General features: G+C 46.8%; 1 protein-coding gene across 2 annotated transcripts in view; it reads right to left on the bottom strand.

Annotated features, from left to right (window-relative positions):
- Positions 1 to 17266, bottom strand: part of BACH2 (BTB domain and CNC homolog 2) — a 205816-nt gene that overhangs the window by 7658 nt on the left and 180892 nt on the right. For both annotated transcript variants that reach the window (XM_061990982.1, XM_061990983.1), the window contains exons 6-7: positions 12326 to 13870; positions 2429 to 2635 (exon numbers count right to left, since the gene is read on the bottom strand). In XM_061990982.1, the coding sequence (XP_061846966.1) occupies positions 2429 to 2635; positions 12326 to 13870 (1752 nt within the window). The remainder of the gene's footprint in view (positions 1 to 2428; positions 2636 to 12325; positions 13871 to 17266) is intronic.

Raw genomic sequence — 17266 nt, 5'->3', positions numbered from 1 at the left:
AACCCAGTGTAGAGGGATTGGCATGTGCAGACAAGACTGGACTTGCCTCTCCTGACCTCCTGGACATGGAATCACTCTCCAACCCTGCAGAGCCTGACTCCTTCCTCCCCCTGCACTGTGGATTAGCTGGATGCAGGAAGCAACTGCTCACTATTTTGTGTACTTGGATGTTTTGCTTATTCTGCATCAGTGAAGCACTACTCTGAACAGTGTTTTGGTTTTAGTTTCCTTCCCCCCACTCCCCAGGGCTTTGGCAGCATGGCATCCGAAGGCTTCGCAAGCCTCAATGATTTAAGCCTCCCAACCAGCTTGTGGGGTCAGCATCCCCTCCCTGTTCCAGACGGGAAGCAGACAGGCACTGGCAGTAAGTGAGTAACCCACAGTCACGTGGCATTCTGCCATTTGGGAGTGAGGGCAACTCAAACCTCTTTCACACTGTGCTTGCTGCAATACAGCTTGTGCAAGGAATGAAACACAACGAAGCCTATGCTAAAGGCCACTTTGAACACACAAGCTGTTATGACAAGGACAAGAACTATCCTGTTGCCCAGACTCACCACATTCAATCTACAACTGAGCACATTTTAGGTCTGCACATAGACATTTAAATCAAAGACTCCATCCAAATAACTAATTTGAATGGCAGCTGTGTACATAGGGATCTCAGAAAGGAAATCAGCTTCAGCTCGTTTGTTTTACCTGTGTGAATGAACTAAGTTATCCCTCAACCCCTTGGATATTCAAAGGTGGGCTTTAATGCTGGACTCCTAAATCTATGCTGGATAATGCAATTAAACTGTCCAGTCCTGCAGGCTGCACATTCACACTTCTCAGAACAGCTGAGCTGGGACTATTACATTATTTTTGAGATCTCAGGAAGCTTTTAGGACTTTTGAACAGACAAGAGGAGGTGCTGACCCATTTTGGAGTTCCAGTGTTGCGTTTCTCCTGCTGGGTGACAAGCTGTAGACATGTCATCCTCCATGACCCTTGCCTCAAGCTTTCTGCAGCAGCTTGCTTTCTCAATGGTCAAGAGATGGCAGGGGAAGAGGAGCAGGGCCCTCAGATCACAAGGACACTGTCACAAGCGAGGGCAGTTTTTCAGACAAGGTGCCTATAGCTAAGATGTCTGCACCTGACGTGGCTCTTTGGGTGAGCCTGTTCAGCAAAGGAGAGGAACAGGCACTTGTCAGATGTATCTCACTTCCTCTGCTGTAGGATGAGACAAATAAAACTCAACAGGTATCCATCCATTCCTCTTCACTGACTGTAAATGAAATCAGGACAACTTGCTCAAGCTTAGGTGCCTATGTTGCAGACATCTGTGTTTACTCACCCAAACCACACCTGAGGTGTCCATACCATGACTGAAAGAGAGGGGAATTTCCTGAGCGGTCATTTAGCCTTGCTCCAGTCACCTCAGTCCCTTAGATTAAAACGTGGTAGCACTGTCCACTCACTCCTTGGCACACAGGAGTTCCCACCCTAGACTAGTGAGCAGGGCATACTTTGCTCTCCTCTCTGCAGCAGACTATTGCCAGAGACACATGTCAAGGAGGGTTGGGGAAATCCAGCAGTTGCCACCTGACCCAGGTGTATAGGATGTGAAGGCCAGTCCACTATGGAGTGAGAACAGGCCTTTTCAGTCAGATGGTCCTTGAATCATGGGGGTGTTTCAGTCTATGGCCCACCAGCAGTGTTAGAGAGAAGAAGACAGCAGGAGCACAGGAGGAACATAGGCTAGCCATCTCACTGACCTAAACCACAGGATGCCCAATTGTCTGGATATTTACACTCCTGGCTTTTCACTTCCCTTGTAATTCCTGCCACTTGATCAGTGAATGAAAGAGGTGAAGAAAAGGCACAGTGAGCTGAAACGTCCTGAAAATGCTGAGCTGCCTCCTAGCACACCAAAGAGAAAGAAAATCTCTGTGTAGGGGTGAAGCCTGTCCTGCCACTTTGGACTAGATAACATATATGTCTCTTTTGAGCACTCCATGAATCCCCAACCAACAGACTGTTACAGCAGTGAGGCATGGAAATGGGATCCAGGTGAGGAAAGACCTTTGTAGGTGCACTGTAAGTACGGGGGATAAGTTAAATTGTAAGAAGGGAGTTGTGACACAGGCTTTCCTCCTCTTCCAACTCACTCAACAATCTGCTCTTCAGATATCCAAACAAAAGAGATATTTAGGCTTCCTTCCCCTGGAATTTTGTGTTTTATCTATCTATCTATCTATCTATCTATCTATCTATCTATCTATCTATATCTATATCTATATTATACACACACACACACAGACACTGATACATTTCTGCATGTTACATTTTCACACTAGTGGCTCCACTTCCCTCCATATAAACCATCTGGACACACTCAGCTCTGCTGTCAGTGCCCTGCCCACTGCAGAGAGAGCAGCCAACTCACCAACTTGCGGATTTCACATTCTAGGTTCTGAATGCAGTCCAGTTTCCTCTTGCGGCAGCGCTGAGCTGCGATTCGGTTCTTGCTGCGCCGGCGGACGTCGTGGATGAACTCGAGCTGCTCTGAGGTTAGCTTGTGCATCTTGATCATCATCTGGAAATCATTCCTTGGAAGATCTGTGATTTGATCAACAGGAAAAGGAAGTTTCACCTAAAACAAACAAATAAGAGACAAGAGCAAAGAGTCATATTTTGCTTGCTGAATGCAAGCCCAACAACAGTGAGCAGGACGATTGTCTGTTCCGCCGCCTCCTACATAAAATAAACAGCACTGGCTTACAGTTTGACACTGAGCAAGTTTTTAACACTCCCTCGTGGCACACTGTGGAGGTCCAGCTGGTAAGGATCAGATTATAATTGTATTGAACTCAGCAATATGGATGAATCATAGAATCTTAAAGGTTGGAAGGCACCTCATCCAGTGCAACACCCCTGCCAGAGCAGGATCACCTAGAGTAGGTCACATAGTAACTCCCAGGTGAATAGCTCACCTTTCTAAAAAGCTCTCATGACAGATCTCGTTGCATGAAAAGAGGGCTCTGTCCACTGAGAGACACGGCCTTTTGCAAACAGGGAAGTACTTTCGCTGCTATTAATTTCAAACTAGTTTTGAGGATGGGGCTATTACCACAGCAGGAAACTTGTCTCTGCATGGCCTGCAGGACTGAAAGTTTGATCAGATGTGAGGTTAAAAATCCAACCTGACACCTCAAGTGGATGAAAAACATCGTATAGCAATTAAGGAAGGTTGCCTAATCAGCATTTCAGCTGAGCAGCACACCACGTAAGAAGGTCAGGAGTGTGATGCAACATACCCATCCCTGCTAAATTACACACATTTTGAAATAAGCCAGCATTTGCTGACACTCTAGTGTTGTTGTAGATTGACAAGCACAAAAAAAGGTATTTCTTCGGAAAAAAAACCCCACAAAACCCCACAACCTAACAGTCCAAAAACCTCAGTTAATTGCAGTAAAACATAGTTCTTTCGGGCCACAAACTGCCATCCTGTTTTGACCTTACACCACGGGACAGTAGCTCCAGCTCCAACTGATTAGTCATTAAAGCAAAGTGAATCACAACACTCCTGACAGCCTGAAGCAACACACACACACTGTCTCCAAACCTGCAGAATGGCAGATGTGCTCAAAGACTTCTGTTAGCTTTTCTCCCCCAAGTCAAAGTGAGCACATCTCCTCACAAACCTTTCTTCATTTGTAGCTGGGGACAGATAACAGCACTACCAAAAACCCTCATGTTCCTTGGTGGACTGCTGTGTTTGGTGCTCAAACAAGGACCTGCTGACAAAACTGAAGATGACAGCTGAGTAACTCGACTGATCCGTCTTTTTTTTTGAGTTATACCCACAGTGCCCAAAAGATGGCAGTAAATATTTGCATTTCTGTCCCCACTCGGTGCCATCCACCCTCTCGAACAAGGAGGCTGCCGCCGATGAAGATCCAACTGAAGTTGACACAGTCAAGCAAAAGATATAGATTGAAAAGATTACTTCTATATTTAAAACATGGTCATTGTCTTCTGATAATGAAAACAAGTTGCATTCATGGAAGAGTTGAGTTTGTTTCTGCCTAATAGTTTGCTGAGGACACATATACAGGAACAGGGAGTGGTGGCCTCTGGCATGGATGGTCATGGACTCTTGCTGGGCACCTGGACCTGCTCACGACCAGCTGCTGCCTCTGTTTGTGAGCATGTGTTTTATCACACTCTTTACCATTGCTCCCTGCATCTCCAAGCTTGAAGCATGTACACTTCTGTGCGTCCTTTCTGATGACTTCATGCCCTGAATGTTGCTCCTTTAACCCATGTGTCCAGGCACCGCTTCCTAACACTTGATAGGTCAATGAAAACCAGCAAAAAATGCCAAACACTGCCAGGATCCCCCTCAAATTCCTGCTTGCAACACACAAAGGCTGACCTTAGGCATGGTGATGTGGACTACCTTGTTTACACACTGCCAACTAATGATACGAAACCTGTTTGGTTTCCGCTCCCCTCAGCCTTTGGACGGTCAACATGAACTCAGCGTCACCTGCTTTTCTCTCAAGCCTCAGCCAGGCTCTGAAAATGAAAACCAGCCTGTGCTTTCCTCTGAAAGACACCAGTTTCATTGCAAAAAACAGTCCTTTCATGGTCCTGGTTTTCCCTTATTTCTGTAAGTCCAAAGCAGAAAGCAATGTTAACTTGATTTCTCCCTCCCTCTCCCTTTGTAAACATATTTACTCGGAAGGAGATGTGCTTGCAGCTGGAATGAGAATGAAAGGGAAGTAACTTCAATCTGTCAGGTAGAAGTAGCTGAAGGGAAATGGGAAAATAAATAGAAACAGAATCATAACAAAAAATAACAGCTTGAAAATCAAACCATCTACACAGCAGGCCAGAGACTGCTACCAGTAAACCTGGCATAATCCCACTCCTGTCACAGGCAGTGCTGCGCAGGATTAAAAACGTGAAAGGGAGAGTGGAAGTGAGTCAGACTCATTTCCTTCACCATTCACGGCATTTTTATTGCCTGTCTCCCTCTCTGCAATTAGCTGTCAAGTGAAAAAAAACCCCACCAAGCCCTTGGCAGGGACAGAGTGCATAGCTGTGCTGGGGTATTGCTGCACTGATACGCTCACAGCGTTTTACACAGGCACAGGGCAAGACTCTCGGCTGCTACTGATCACAACGGAGAGGAGAGTCAATTCACGACTGTGCCAGGGGTGGGATTCATCTGACCCACTTAGAGCTGTCTGAAATGAGGGGTTAGAATTAGCTGGTGTCCAGGTCCCTCCTGCTGCTGGCGTTGAGGACAGCGAGCCCTTTGGATGGGAACGTATCCCACATGGCTTCTCCCTCTTCCCAGCCGCAGGAGTTGAGGGGAGGAGACTTACAAAAGATGCTGCATCTTACAGCATCTAAAGTAGGTGAGAGAAACCTTACTGAGGGGTCTGAAAAGGGACAGTCAGTCTTTTCTAAGAAGTGTAAAAAAACCTCAGCAAGCTTGTCTTCTTGTGAACTTTTCTCTTCAATAACTATGAATTTTACACAGGAAGCGACTACTTCAAACTGGAAATGCAAGCAGGATCCCTGCTCCTTCCAGGAGTTACTCCAGCCAGAGCTAACCTCATAGAGCTCTAAAATCTTCCTTACCAGCATCATTATTCTTTCCCTGCTTTTTCACACCAAGCTCTGTTTCCACCACACAACAAAGAAACTGGCACTTTCTGCCACAGCTGCAGCCCCTCGCCCTCGATTCAATCAACCCACCCCAGTGAAAAAGAAAAGTGGTTTATGATTTTGCAGCATTTCCCTCCCCCCTCCCTTTATTAACATCAGGATATCAGTGTAAATGTCATTGTTTTGAGTGGCTAAGTAATAGCAACCTAGACAGACAGGGACAGCCACTGACTCAGCACATGAAAGGCCCAATATATAACCGATTAATTCCTTCAAGCTTCACTAGTCAGTGCCAGCTTGGATCATACGCCAGCTGCTGCTGTGCTGCTCACAGACTGTACTAGTTACTGCTGCTGCTGCTGCTCTCCACCCTCCCTTTTTCTTCAGAATAAAGGAAAGGACCAAGGCCTCATATTCACTCCCCATAAATGTGAAGTGCTGGAAATTTCCTTACCTCATGAGCTTTTTCACTATCTGAATTTCAACATCACCTTCCTTGTGCTGCCAACTGCTAGGAGAGACAACAAGCTTCCCAAGCCTGGCTTAACATTGCATTAGCTAAAAGCATTCATGCATTACTCATAAGAAAAAGTAATCACTATGTATTTGGCATGGGAGGGTGGAACTCAAAGGTACCAGCTTGACCTTTGTAAATGGTTCAAAAAACTTGATGAGGTGCTCCAGAGCTGTAAAAAGCAAAACCGTTGCCTGAATGCCCTTAAATTGAAAGCCAGAGTCATTGAAAGTCTCTGACACCTAAAACTGCCCAGCCCTTGGAAAGCTCCCAGGACCCACCAGAGCAATCCAACATAGGGGCTGAATCATATCGATGCTTTTTTGATGTAGAAAGGGTTAATTTGCTTCCCATAGAAGAGCACAATACATTAATGTTGGATTTCATGCCAGGGCAGGAATGGTAGCGTGTCCACATGTGTTAGGGGCTCGCTTGCCTACACACCAATTCAGACACCACTCACAGTCCTACATAGGGAACTACCTGATTTAACCTGGACAGAGGCTATCTGAGAACCACAAAGCCAATGGGTCACACTCTGTGGAAGACAGAGGACGAGCAGGATGCCCTCTCACTTGTTTCCTCATCCCTCTGTCTACTGGCATGGGTAAAGCCTTTGGATCACCTCTTCTTTTCAGGTGTCAATCATACCAAGATGGCAGAGGACTACAAGAGGAGAATAGTGAGCCCAGGAAGAGTAGATCTACCAGGTCTGAAATGGCTTTAATCAGCAAGTCCCACTGCAAACAGCCTGTCCTGTTTGTCACAACACAACTGATGGCCACGGAGTTGCTCAGGGTCACCTCCAGCATCACCTCCTGAGGGTACGGAGAGATGCTTGACTCAGCAAACACTGCCTGAGAGCTCACTGCTATGCACTTAGTGGAGGTTGCCTGAGCAACATTCTGATTTGCCACCTGCCTTAGAGAATTGAGGGAAGGGGCTAGTCCCATGGCTGAGGGCTTCAACCCAGCAATTAGGAGATGTGGATGGGAGTTCTCATCCTTTAGCCTATGACTTGGGCTTGTACTCAGATCGCGCACCGCTGGTGCTTAACATGTTGGGCTGACCTCTTCCTGTTCACTGCTTGCAGTGTCCTCAGCTTCCAGCCCTTCAAAGGGCCCAACAATACAATAGTGCTGCCCATTAACAGGCTTTTCTGAGACCAGAGATAGCACAGAAACCCTGACAAAAGGTGAGTTTGAGAAGGGCAGGTTAGACAGTGAAACAAGGAGGGGAAAAGTGCAGTATTTCACTGACAAATCTGTTTATGCAGAAAAACCCCAAGAACTGGAGAGTCCTTCAATAGCTCCACCAAGGTCTTCAGCTCAGGGGATAACAGAATTGACTGTAGGCTGCAATGAAATAATATCACGTTTAAAAGGCCTTCCCTGACATTTCAAGCATGTAAAAGAGAACTCTTATTGGTTGTTGTAATCCAGGAATTCTCTGCTACCACCACTTCTAATTTCCTGAAGAGAGGAAAGAAAACAGAACTGCCATCAAGTGTTATCTTGCGAGAACCATGTTTGACAAGACTCCATTGAACCAGATGTTGCCAAACAAAACTCTCAGTGCTCTGCTGATACAGCTGAGAATCCTGGTCAGGAGAACAACCCAACAGAGAAGAATGTGGAGAGTGACTGTCTCATTTTCTAACTTGTAAAGCTAATAAGATCGGGAAAGCTGACTGGCTGATTCCCCAGAGGCTGTGCTGGCATTCAGCAGGATCTCAACTGGCTTGAGAGTTGGCCAGAGAGGGACCTCCTCATGAGGTCCAACAAGGACAAGTGCAGAGTCCTGCATCTGGGAACTGGGGTTGTTTAGTCTAGAAAAGAGGAGACTAAGGGGAGATCTCATTCATATTTATAAATATCTAAAGGGTGGGTGTCAGGAGGCTGGGGCAGCATTTTTTTGGATGGTAGCTAGCAACAGGACAAGGGGTAATGGGATGAAGCTGGAACACAAAAAGTTCCATTTAAACTAAAGAAAAAACTATGTCACTGTGAGGTGAGGGAGCCCTGGCACAGGCTGCCCAGGGAGGGTGTGGAGGCTCCTTCCTTGGAGGTCTTCAAGACCCGCCTGGACATGTTCCTGTGTGACCTGATCTAGGTGACCCTGCTTCTGCAGGTGGGGTTTGACTAGATGGTCTCTAAAGGTCCCTTCCAACCCCTACCATTCTGTGATTCTATGACTGATCACCAAATTCTGAGGAGGAACTACAAATAAAAGCAAGTTCACACCTTAACATGTGTTTTTCTTGGTTGTCTTTTTTTCTGTGCAATACTCTTCACTAAGTAGAATTCTTAAGCAGTGAAGAAGACTCAGCGTAGGTAACTCAGTGCAGCTCCAGTCCATTTCTGGTAGAGTAACTTTGGTTGAGCCCCTTTTACTGGGGCTCTGACTTCTGGCAGTTTGCTAAGCATCAGCAGATGAGCAGAGAAACGGTGGCTGCCTGTTGCTTAACATGGAGGGGTTTGGGCTCTCCCTCGAGGTTATTTGCCTACAATATCCTCAGTGGTCCATTTGCATTAGCTTTGCCTTTATGAAAATTCCCTTTGAAAAGTGACTCACTAACCCAGGTGGGAAGTTCTTTTGGAGTATAAATAAAAGACACTCTGAATGCAATTCTCTAGACAGTAATAGTTCTTGGAAAACTCCACCTCTTGCCTCCTCCTACCCTTGTTTATTTTGTGTTCCTAAGAAAACTCACTCATTAAATGAGACTGAGCTGAGATTTCTGTTTAACTGGTTTAGCAGTACAATATTTTTTACAGGTTTTCTAGCAGAACCCCCCCCAATAGATATCCACTGAAGAATATCAAGAAAAATAGGTAGAGCTGAAGTTTCTCTTCCCAAGTAGGTTAACAGGTTGACAGATTACTTCCTTCTCAACAATTCATTATTTCAGGGCTTATTGTTTTGTTGTTGCTATTTTAAGCAGGACTGTCAGAACCTGCCTGCAAGTACTGAGCAGAAGCCTTCTTTCTAGTGTTATATCCCAATAATTGATTTTTAACAACCTGTGGAGGCCTGAGGGAGCTGGGTGAAAAGAGCAGCATAGACTGTTAAAGACTTTACATAAGTCCCAGCAGCTCAACAGCTTCATTCCTTCAGTTCTTTAACATGGGGACATCCCACATTGCACTTGCTGCTTTCTGTTACTAAGCCTTAAGAAAGGGAAATCTCAGAAGATTTTGGGTAGTTCCCTTAACAGGAAGGAAACAAAAGGCAAAGACATCCTGAAGGGGATTTACCAGCAGTGTTATGGGGATCTACATAGCCTCTGATGCTCATGATTGTAGTCTTTCACTTGCGATGGGACAGGTAGGTTGGCCAGAGTGGGGTCACCTTCACACCCACATAGCACTCCTGTCAAGCCCAAACACCCCACTTTTGGCACCAAACAACTTGGGCATGTGCTCCTGTATGGCATCCATCTGTGAGAAAGCAGAGTGCCAGAAAAAAAGCAGAGAGAAGAAACCTTTCACCTGCTTCTCAATCAATCAATACCCTGGCAAATGACGTTTTGTGACCTCAATTCTGGCACTGACAGCACTCTGGGACCCAAATTAAGACCAACAAGGTCCAAACTTCACGTGAACTGAGCAGCTCTGTGAGATAAGTGAGGGTCAGAGTCCATCAGGCTTATTCCCATCAGGCCTTCCCACCCAAATAAGAGCCCACACGCAGCAGAAGAGCCTGTGCAGCCACTTTCCAGAAGGGCAAGCGCCTGCCTGTCGCCCACAGCTATCTTATCAGGTGCTTTTTGAAGAGAAGCCCAGCAAACACTGTGTGATCTGATATGTCAGTGGGCAAGGGACCCATCTGGGAAGTCATGAGGACAGCAAGAACAAATCAGCCATTTCAGGAAGGGAGAAAGATTCCCATGCAGCCTGCAGAGAGGTGAAGGACAGAAAGCAGTCCGTTTCAGACTGCTGTGAGCCTCTCCTGCTGTTTTAATGGCAGTCAAACTGCTAAAAGTAGGTAGAGAGACGTATACAAGAGCCTCCTGCTGCTGTGAGGTGTTTTTGACCATCTAGTTTAACATATCCTTCAACGTATTCCTCAGCAGAGGATCTTGCAGGATTGCAGGATGCACACCCCAAGGCGCTGTATAAGCACAGCAATGTTTAATGAGGCTGCAGTGTCCTTTCTTGTGTTGGTAACAACCTTTGCAAATTCATTTTTCAGACAAAACCTGTACTGAAGCACTGGGGTGACGTTTATCCTTGGCTTGCTCGGGACAATGCAGTGCATCCTCACAGAGCATCAACTTCCTCATCACATTTTTAATGCCTAACAGGAAAATGCCTGAGGGGAAAAGCCCCAAGAAGCACCAACTTATCAACAGTCCCAGGAAGAAGACTTGTGCAAAAAAAATCTTCCCAGAAGGAAATCAGCAGCAAAACCAGGAGTGGAGCAAACCTCTCCTAGCTCTGCCCCAGAGCCTGACACATCTGCCTGCCAGTGGCAAACCAAGACAGCCTCTTTGTCCTCTCAGACACAGCCTCCTGCATACATTCCCCTACTTCTGTTTCAGGAAACCACCACCAGTCCCCTATAGCCTTTTCCATTTGGCTCTTCCAAGCTCATTTTTGCTGCACACAATTAGCCAATTATGACAGCTAATTAATCACCAAGCCCCAAAAGGCTCACCTCCTGCCCGTTTTGCTGGCTTACAATGCCCTTGCTGAGTGAGCAAGGTTCTGCTGCAGGGCTCCCCAAATGAGGTCCTACCCAGAGCATCCCAGGGAGCTTCCCAAGGAGTCTCCTCTCCTTTCTGCACTCTCCCAGGCTCAGGTTATAGGGACAAACAAGAACTGTCCTCTCAAACCACACTGGTAGAGCATGACAGGGATTGGGACACCAGAAGCTCCCTGGGTTCTCCAGCCTTTCCTTAGAGCTAAGCAGCCAACTAGAGGAACCACTCACATCTGTCTGAAAGGTATCTTCCAGAGCCTGGGATGTAGCTGGAATAAGGACTAAGGGATAAAACAAAGCTCACTGTTTTCATTCCTAGACCACAAATAAGCCCACCTGCTCTGAACTGGGTGCTCATAGCAGAGCATTTCAGCCTTACTGGAGGAGGCAGATGCATGATTTCACTCGTATACTCTGCAGGTCACGCAGTTTCCTAATGAAACTCTACAAAAGCATCCAGTCTTTTTTCAGTTCCCAGGCTTCAAAATACATCCCTGTGATTTAAGACTTCCCTCAAACTAGTGGCTTCACATAGACTGTTTATTCAATCATGGTTAGCCAGCTAACACCACAGCATCTCCAGCTGGCCTATCTCTAGTTTTAGGGCAGGCCCTCTTTCTCCTCCCTCTCGTGAGAAAGCTGCATGGAAATTCACAGCTTGCTCTTCAGCCCCAGACTGTCCCCTTGCCATTCTCCCCACGGTTCTGGAAATGAAAGGCTAATTTCTCTTTGAAAACATTTATGCAAGGGCTGCTAGAGCTCAGCACCCAACAGAGTGGGGTCTTGGGCAGCAAATCTCATCTCAGTTGACACTTAACCAAGGCAACATCTGCACATACGTACACACAGAGGGAATTTGACTTGAATGCTGTTCCTATTGCTGAGGGTGGCCAGCTATGCAACTGTTCAAGTCACTTCACAGGTCATTCTCCTCCCACTCTGTCTGCCTCCGCTACTCCTCTGTTAGCAATGTGCAGCAGGGGCTCTCTGAGAGGGCTGCCCGACCCTCGGTGTCAGCAAAGGCATGGCTTGAGGCAGCTCAAACACATCAGCAGCAGTAACAAGTGTGGATGGAACCACCTCAGCAAATTAAGCATGAGGAATGGTGCTTTGTGCCGTGCAAGTGTGCGAGGGAGGGAGGGAGAAGGACGGGACACTGCTCGCAGACTCCTCAGCGCAGTGATGTGCTCTCATCGTTCAGCAGTTTGCTGCTGCCCCATACCCAAACACTAGTAAGTGTCAAACACCTCGGAGGTCAAGCAGACCTGTTTACGTGAATCCAACCACGCACACTCAGCTGATGAGGGAATAAACAGAAGTTACTCTTTGCCTCTACAAACAAAGGAAATGCTGGGGAATTGCCAAGCCAATCGAGAGAATCAAGGAGCGGATAATTGGGTCACAACAACTGCGATATATGTACTTATCTTAAATCCCTACCTCATGCCCTCTGTCTTGCACAGGACATGATTCACTGTCTGCTTCTGAGAATGACCCAGACTCATCGCTGGAGTTTGTTCCATAGGATGGCTCACATTTAATCTGGGCTCGGACCGGGTTGTACAATCCATCCCCCACCACGCCGGGCTCCTGGTGCTCGGGAGCCAGGAATCGGGGGCCTTGGGAGCAAGGGGAAGAGGAGAGCTCGCAAAGGCGAAGGCTGCAGGGAGAGCCGCCGCTGCCGTCCTCCGCGTAGGAGTAGGAAGAGCACGAGCTGGAGGTCCTGGTTCTGGTTTCCAAAGGAGGAGAGCGAGGGCAAACTTTAATTGGCACCGGACAGCTGGTGTTCGGCCGCATCCTTCCCGGCAAGTGATCAGCTGTCAGTCCGCTGTGCGAATAGGTCTGAGAGCTGGGGAGAGACTGGCTACCGCCAGCCCACAGACCCTTTGGCACAGTCTCAGTGAGGTCTTTGTCCAAGCTGCTCACACCAGAGTATGAATGCACCGAAGTGTTTACTTGGTCACAAGCGTTCGAAGAGAATATAACACTCCTCCTGTCCAGTTCCCCTTCTTGCTTACAGAGAGTTTCAAAGCCGGGCCCCCTGAGCGGCGATCCCACCGTGAAGTTGGAAGCATCTTTCTGCATGGCATGGGACTGCCCATAGTTCCCCGTGAAAGGGACGTAATCAGTTTTGTGGTCACCCTGAGTTGTCCCCTTTTCAAAAGGGCACGCTGGACTCCTGCCAAAGTGCTGTTGGGAAGTGCTGGGGAAGCCAACCAAATCTATGCTTTTTGTTCTGTTGAAGAAAGATCGCAAGCAAGAAGGAGAGGACCCACTTTTTGGCCTGTCGACGCAAGTGGGGCTGGGCTGTTTCCTGTCCATTTCAACATCCCCTTCTTTATCCCTGATGTCAGGTTCATCTCCAGACAGGCAAAGTGTGATGCTTTCTTCATCGTTCTCTTCGTTCTGAGGCTCGCTTTTTATCTGCCCCATAGCAAGTCCTGATTTGAGGCCATTTCCAGAGTTCTCTTCGCCGAATGTGCTTGCAAAACCTGAGGTACTGATGTGTGATGTGTTGTAGACATTCTTGGTACAAGCAAGCTGGTATTTCTTGTATCTGGGGTACCGTGTTACTGCATCTTTGTCCAAATTGTCCTTGCTGTCTCTCAGCATGTCAGAGTCAGGCAGCATCCCTTCGCCTTTGTCCGCTCCAGCAACAGTGGTTTCAAAACTGAAGGGCTCTTGGTGCATCCTCTCTCTCGGGCAAGATATTTTTGATGTCTCCGATTCCATCGTCTCCTCCTCGTCTCCATCCGAGTTCTCCTCATCGTGCATGCGCTGACAGGTGGTGTCTTTTTTGCACAGGAACAGGCCATCTTCGTTGTTCAGCAGCTGCGTCTGAAGGAAGCTGAAGCAGGAGTCCTCCAGGTTGTGCATGCGCAGGAATTCAGCGCAGTGGATGACCTCCTGGATATTTTCTCTGCTGAGCAACAGCTTAGCAGTGTAGGCAAATTGTAACAATGGACCAAATCCCCTGACAGTGACCTGTAAAAAACAAAGAGAGGGAAATTGCCAGTGTTACCATCAGCTCTTGCTATCATCCCAAGTCCTTCACCACGTAGTTAATCTAACAGATTGAATGTCCAGAAAGAAATTCTGTGCAGCACCAGCTCTTCTTCTACCACACCAGCAATGGTGCCACATCCAGCAGCTAGCACTGCTTCCTGTACATCATTGTACAGGCTGAGCTGAGCACTGTTTTTCCCAAAGACCTATGATCTAAGGACCTGCTCTAATGAAAGACTGGCAAAAACCAAATTGGTGTGGATGCTGCTAATTTTTGGAAGGATCTTGTAGAGTGCCTATAAGAAAGTCAGAGAAGGACTCTGATATCTAGCAACAGGACAAAGGGTAATGGGATGAAGCTGGAACACAAAAAGTTCTACTTAAACATAAGAAAAAACTATTTCACTGTGAGGTGAGGGAGCCCTGGCACAGGTTGCCCAGGGAGGGTGTGGAGGCTCTTTCCTTGGACGTCTTCAAGACCCACCTGGACACGTTCCTGTGGGACCTGATCTCAAGGTGAACCTGTTCTGCAGCAGGGTTGGACTAGATGATCTCTAAAGGTCCCTTCCAACCCCCACCATTCTATGATTCTATGACTTTTTACAAGAGCATGTAGTGATAGGACAAGGGTTAATGGCTTCAAACTGAAAGAGAGTAGATTCAGATTAGATACTGGGAAGAAGTTCTTCCCTGTGAGGGTGGTGAAGCACTAGAACAGGTTGCCCAGAGAGGCTGTGGATTCCCCATCCCTGGAAGTGTTCAAGGCCAGGCTGGATGTGGCTTTGAGCAGCCTGGTCTGCTGTTAGGTGTCCCTGCCCATGGCAGGGGCAGGTGGAACTAGATGATCTTTAAGGTTCCTTCCAACCCAAACCATTCTGTGATTCTCTTTTAACTGTGATGCAGCACACTGCCGTGGAAATACCAATTCAGCTTTGATTCTTCCGCCCTGATGGGAAGCTCTGGTAAACTGCAGTTTCAAGCTTAAGATACTGCTTAAATCCTGAAAGTGCTTAGAGAAGGAATCATTTAATATTATAGCAACATTCAACAGAAAATATCTTTCTGGCTCTTTCAAGAGCAAACTGGTTCTTTTTTTTCTTCTCACATTTTTGCAAGCCACTGCTGAATAAATAACAGGTAAGGACTGACTGCACAGCTCTTTTCTCCATCCCATAGAGATTACTCTCCTCATGCTGTTCCTGATTTTGGTAAGTCTAAGGTACAGCTAACAGGAAAGAAATCCATAATCATAGTTCAAATCACTCTGAGTCCCACCTCAATACTTAATTTTCCACCATTTTCTTCGTAGAAAGTGTAACAACTGTTTCCAGGACAGTGATCTTCAACCAACTGTTCCAGGATTCAGTTGCACACAACTACTCGTTCTTTTTTCTCATCATGCCATCTGTATTTTACATTCACTTATCCTATATTAAAAAATACACACTTTCTTCCCTGAGATATTTTATAGTGGTATCTTCCCACATAACTATCAAATAACCTGCTATGCCACATAGTAACTATAGATATTGTCTCTTTTTTTTTGGCCAAAAAACGCACTGGCACAAGCTTCTGTTGCATTTTTTCCCTCAATGGGCAGGAAACAAAGGTATTGGAAAAAACTGTTCTTCATGAAGCATTGAGACCAGGGCTCATCACTGGGGATAAAGGAGATTCAGTGGGTTGGCTGCTAAACTGAGATTTAGGAGGTCACAACTCAATTTCCCATTGCACCAACCAGCTTCTACATGACCCTGGTAAGCCATTTAAGTCTTGATTCACCAAAACACCCTCTTCCCTTGCTTATAAGTGGTATTCACAAATCTGAGCCCCCTGTGCTTTGCCTACCAAGGTGGAGTCTCCTTCCTTGGAGGTCTTCAAGACCTGCCTGGATGCGTTCCTATGCGACCTGATCTAGGTGACCCTGCTTCTGCAGGGAGGTTGGACTAGATGATCTCTAAAGGTCCCTTCCAACCCCTACCATTCTGTGATTCTATGATTCTATGGCATTCAGAGCAGTCCAAAACCTGCATGCCTGTGTGAGAGTGGGATGAAGAGCCTGCAGCCTCCTTCTGGCAGTAGGAGTCTGTAAGTTTCTTCTTTTAAAACAAACAAGAGGTGTCCCCTTTTCACAAAACGGCCTAAAGATCAGATGAGGGACCTATAGTCGGATACCATGTGCCTTCACTTGGCTCTGGGGATTCACACTCACATTTCCCAGCTCCTCAGGATATCCTATCCAGCAGGTATGGGATACTCTGAAGGTGAGTGAGCTGCTCTGTCCCTGTCCTTCCAATTGAATTAACAACACTGAGCAAGATGCTGCTCAAAAGGTCAGTGAGACATCAGGCTATGAATTTGTGATGGTCTTACTCGTGACTGGTATTAATCTGAGTGAGTAACTTACTCCACCACAATGAAAAGACTATCAATTCCCTCCACCACCTCAGGACCAGTGGTAGAGCTCATTTTAATAGAAAATCCTGACTTCCAGGAACAAGCCTTTGTTATTCACAGATCTGTGCTTGTGACGCTGGATTATGAAGTACACCACAAGTGGTGCAGACTTTGATGGAGAGAAAAATACTTTAACACACCTCTGAAATTGCTCCAATAGCTTTTCCACACATAACATTACCGCTGTATCTGCTGTTTTAGGAAACAGTGCATTTTCATGCTCACACTTATACACTTGCACATTCCCCTTTTACGATCTGCCTCTGGTATAGAATTGCCTAGATTTACAGCTGGCTATTAAACCCATCTCTGCTTTATCAGTGTTACACTTTCTGCCTATTTGTTAGATTATCAGCTCACTAAAGGCCTATCTGCATTTTATCTATGCAGCATGATTAACAAAATTGCCCGGGAACTTAATGAGCTACCTGCATGCCAATGTTTCCCTTTGATAAGGATCTTCAGTGTAGGGGCTTACATATTCCTACATATCTCATAAATCACAGCAGCGTAGGTCTGGAGGAGCAGCCGTAAAGTGTCAGGGGTTTTTGGGTCGCTTTTGATGAGAGGGGACGCTGGAGCACAAACCCAGCTCTCCCGGCAGTTGTGTCAATCTGCCACTAGGTGGAATGACTGGAAAGCAAATTCAAATGACTTTCTGTGCCGGGCCAGGGTTTCACTTGCCAGTCGGCTGTCCCCAGCACAGGCACGCTGCAGAGCCTCGGGGTGACTCATACAAACCCACAGTAAGGCTGTCTCTCACGCTGACTCAGGTTTTCACTCCCAATAAACCACCGTGGTAACAGACTGCAGCAAGGCAGTTGTTACAGATGTTCTGCACTGGATGTACCATAAACAGAGCTCGAGATGGCATCGCAGGCTCCCCACGACGCCTGGAGATGCCTCCGTGATGGATGA

This window comes from Colius striatus, chromosome 2 (genome assembly GCF_028858725.1).
Source record: "Colius striatus isolate bColStr4 chromosome 2, bColStr4.1.hap1, whole genome shotgun sequence".
In the NCBI taxonomy this organism is placed as follows: domain Eukaryota; kingdom Metazoa; phylum Chordata; class Aves; order Coliiformes; family Coliidae; genus Colius; species Colius striatus.
The sequence above is the reverse complement of the archived record's forward strand: the minus strand, read 5'-3'. Positions and strand labels throughout refer to the sequence as shown.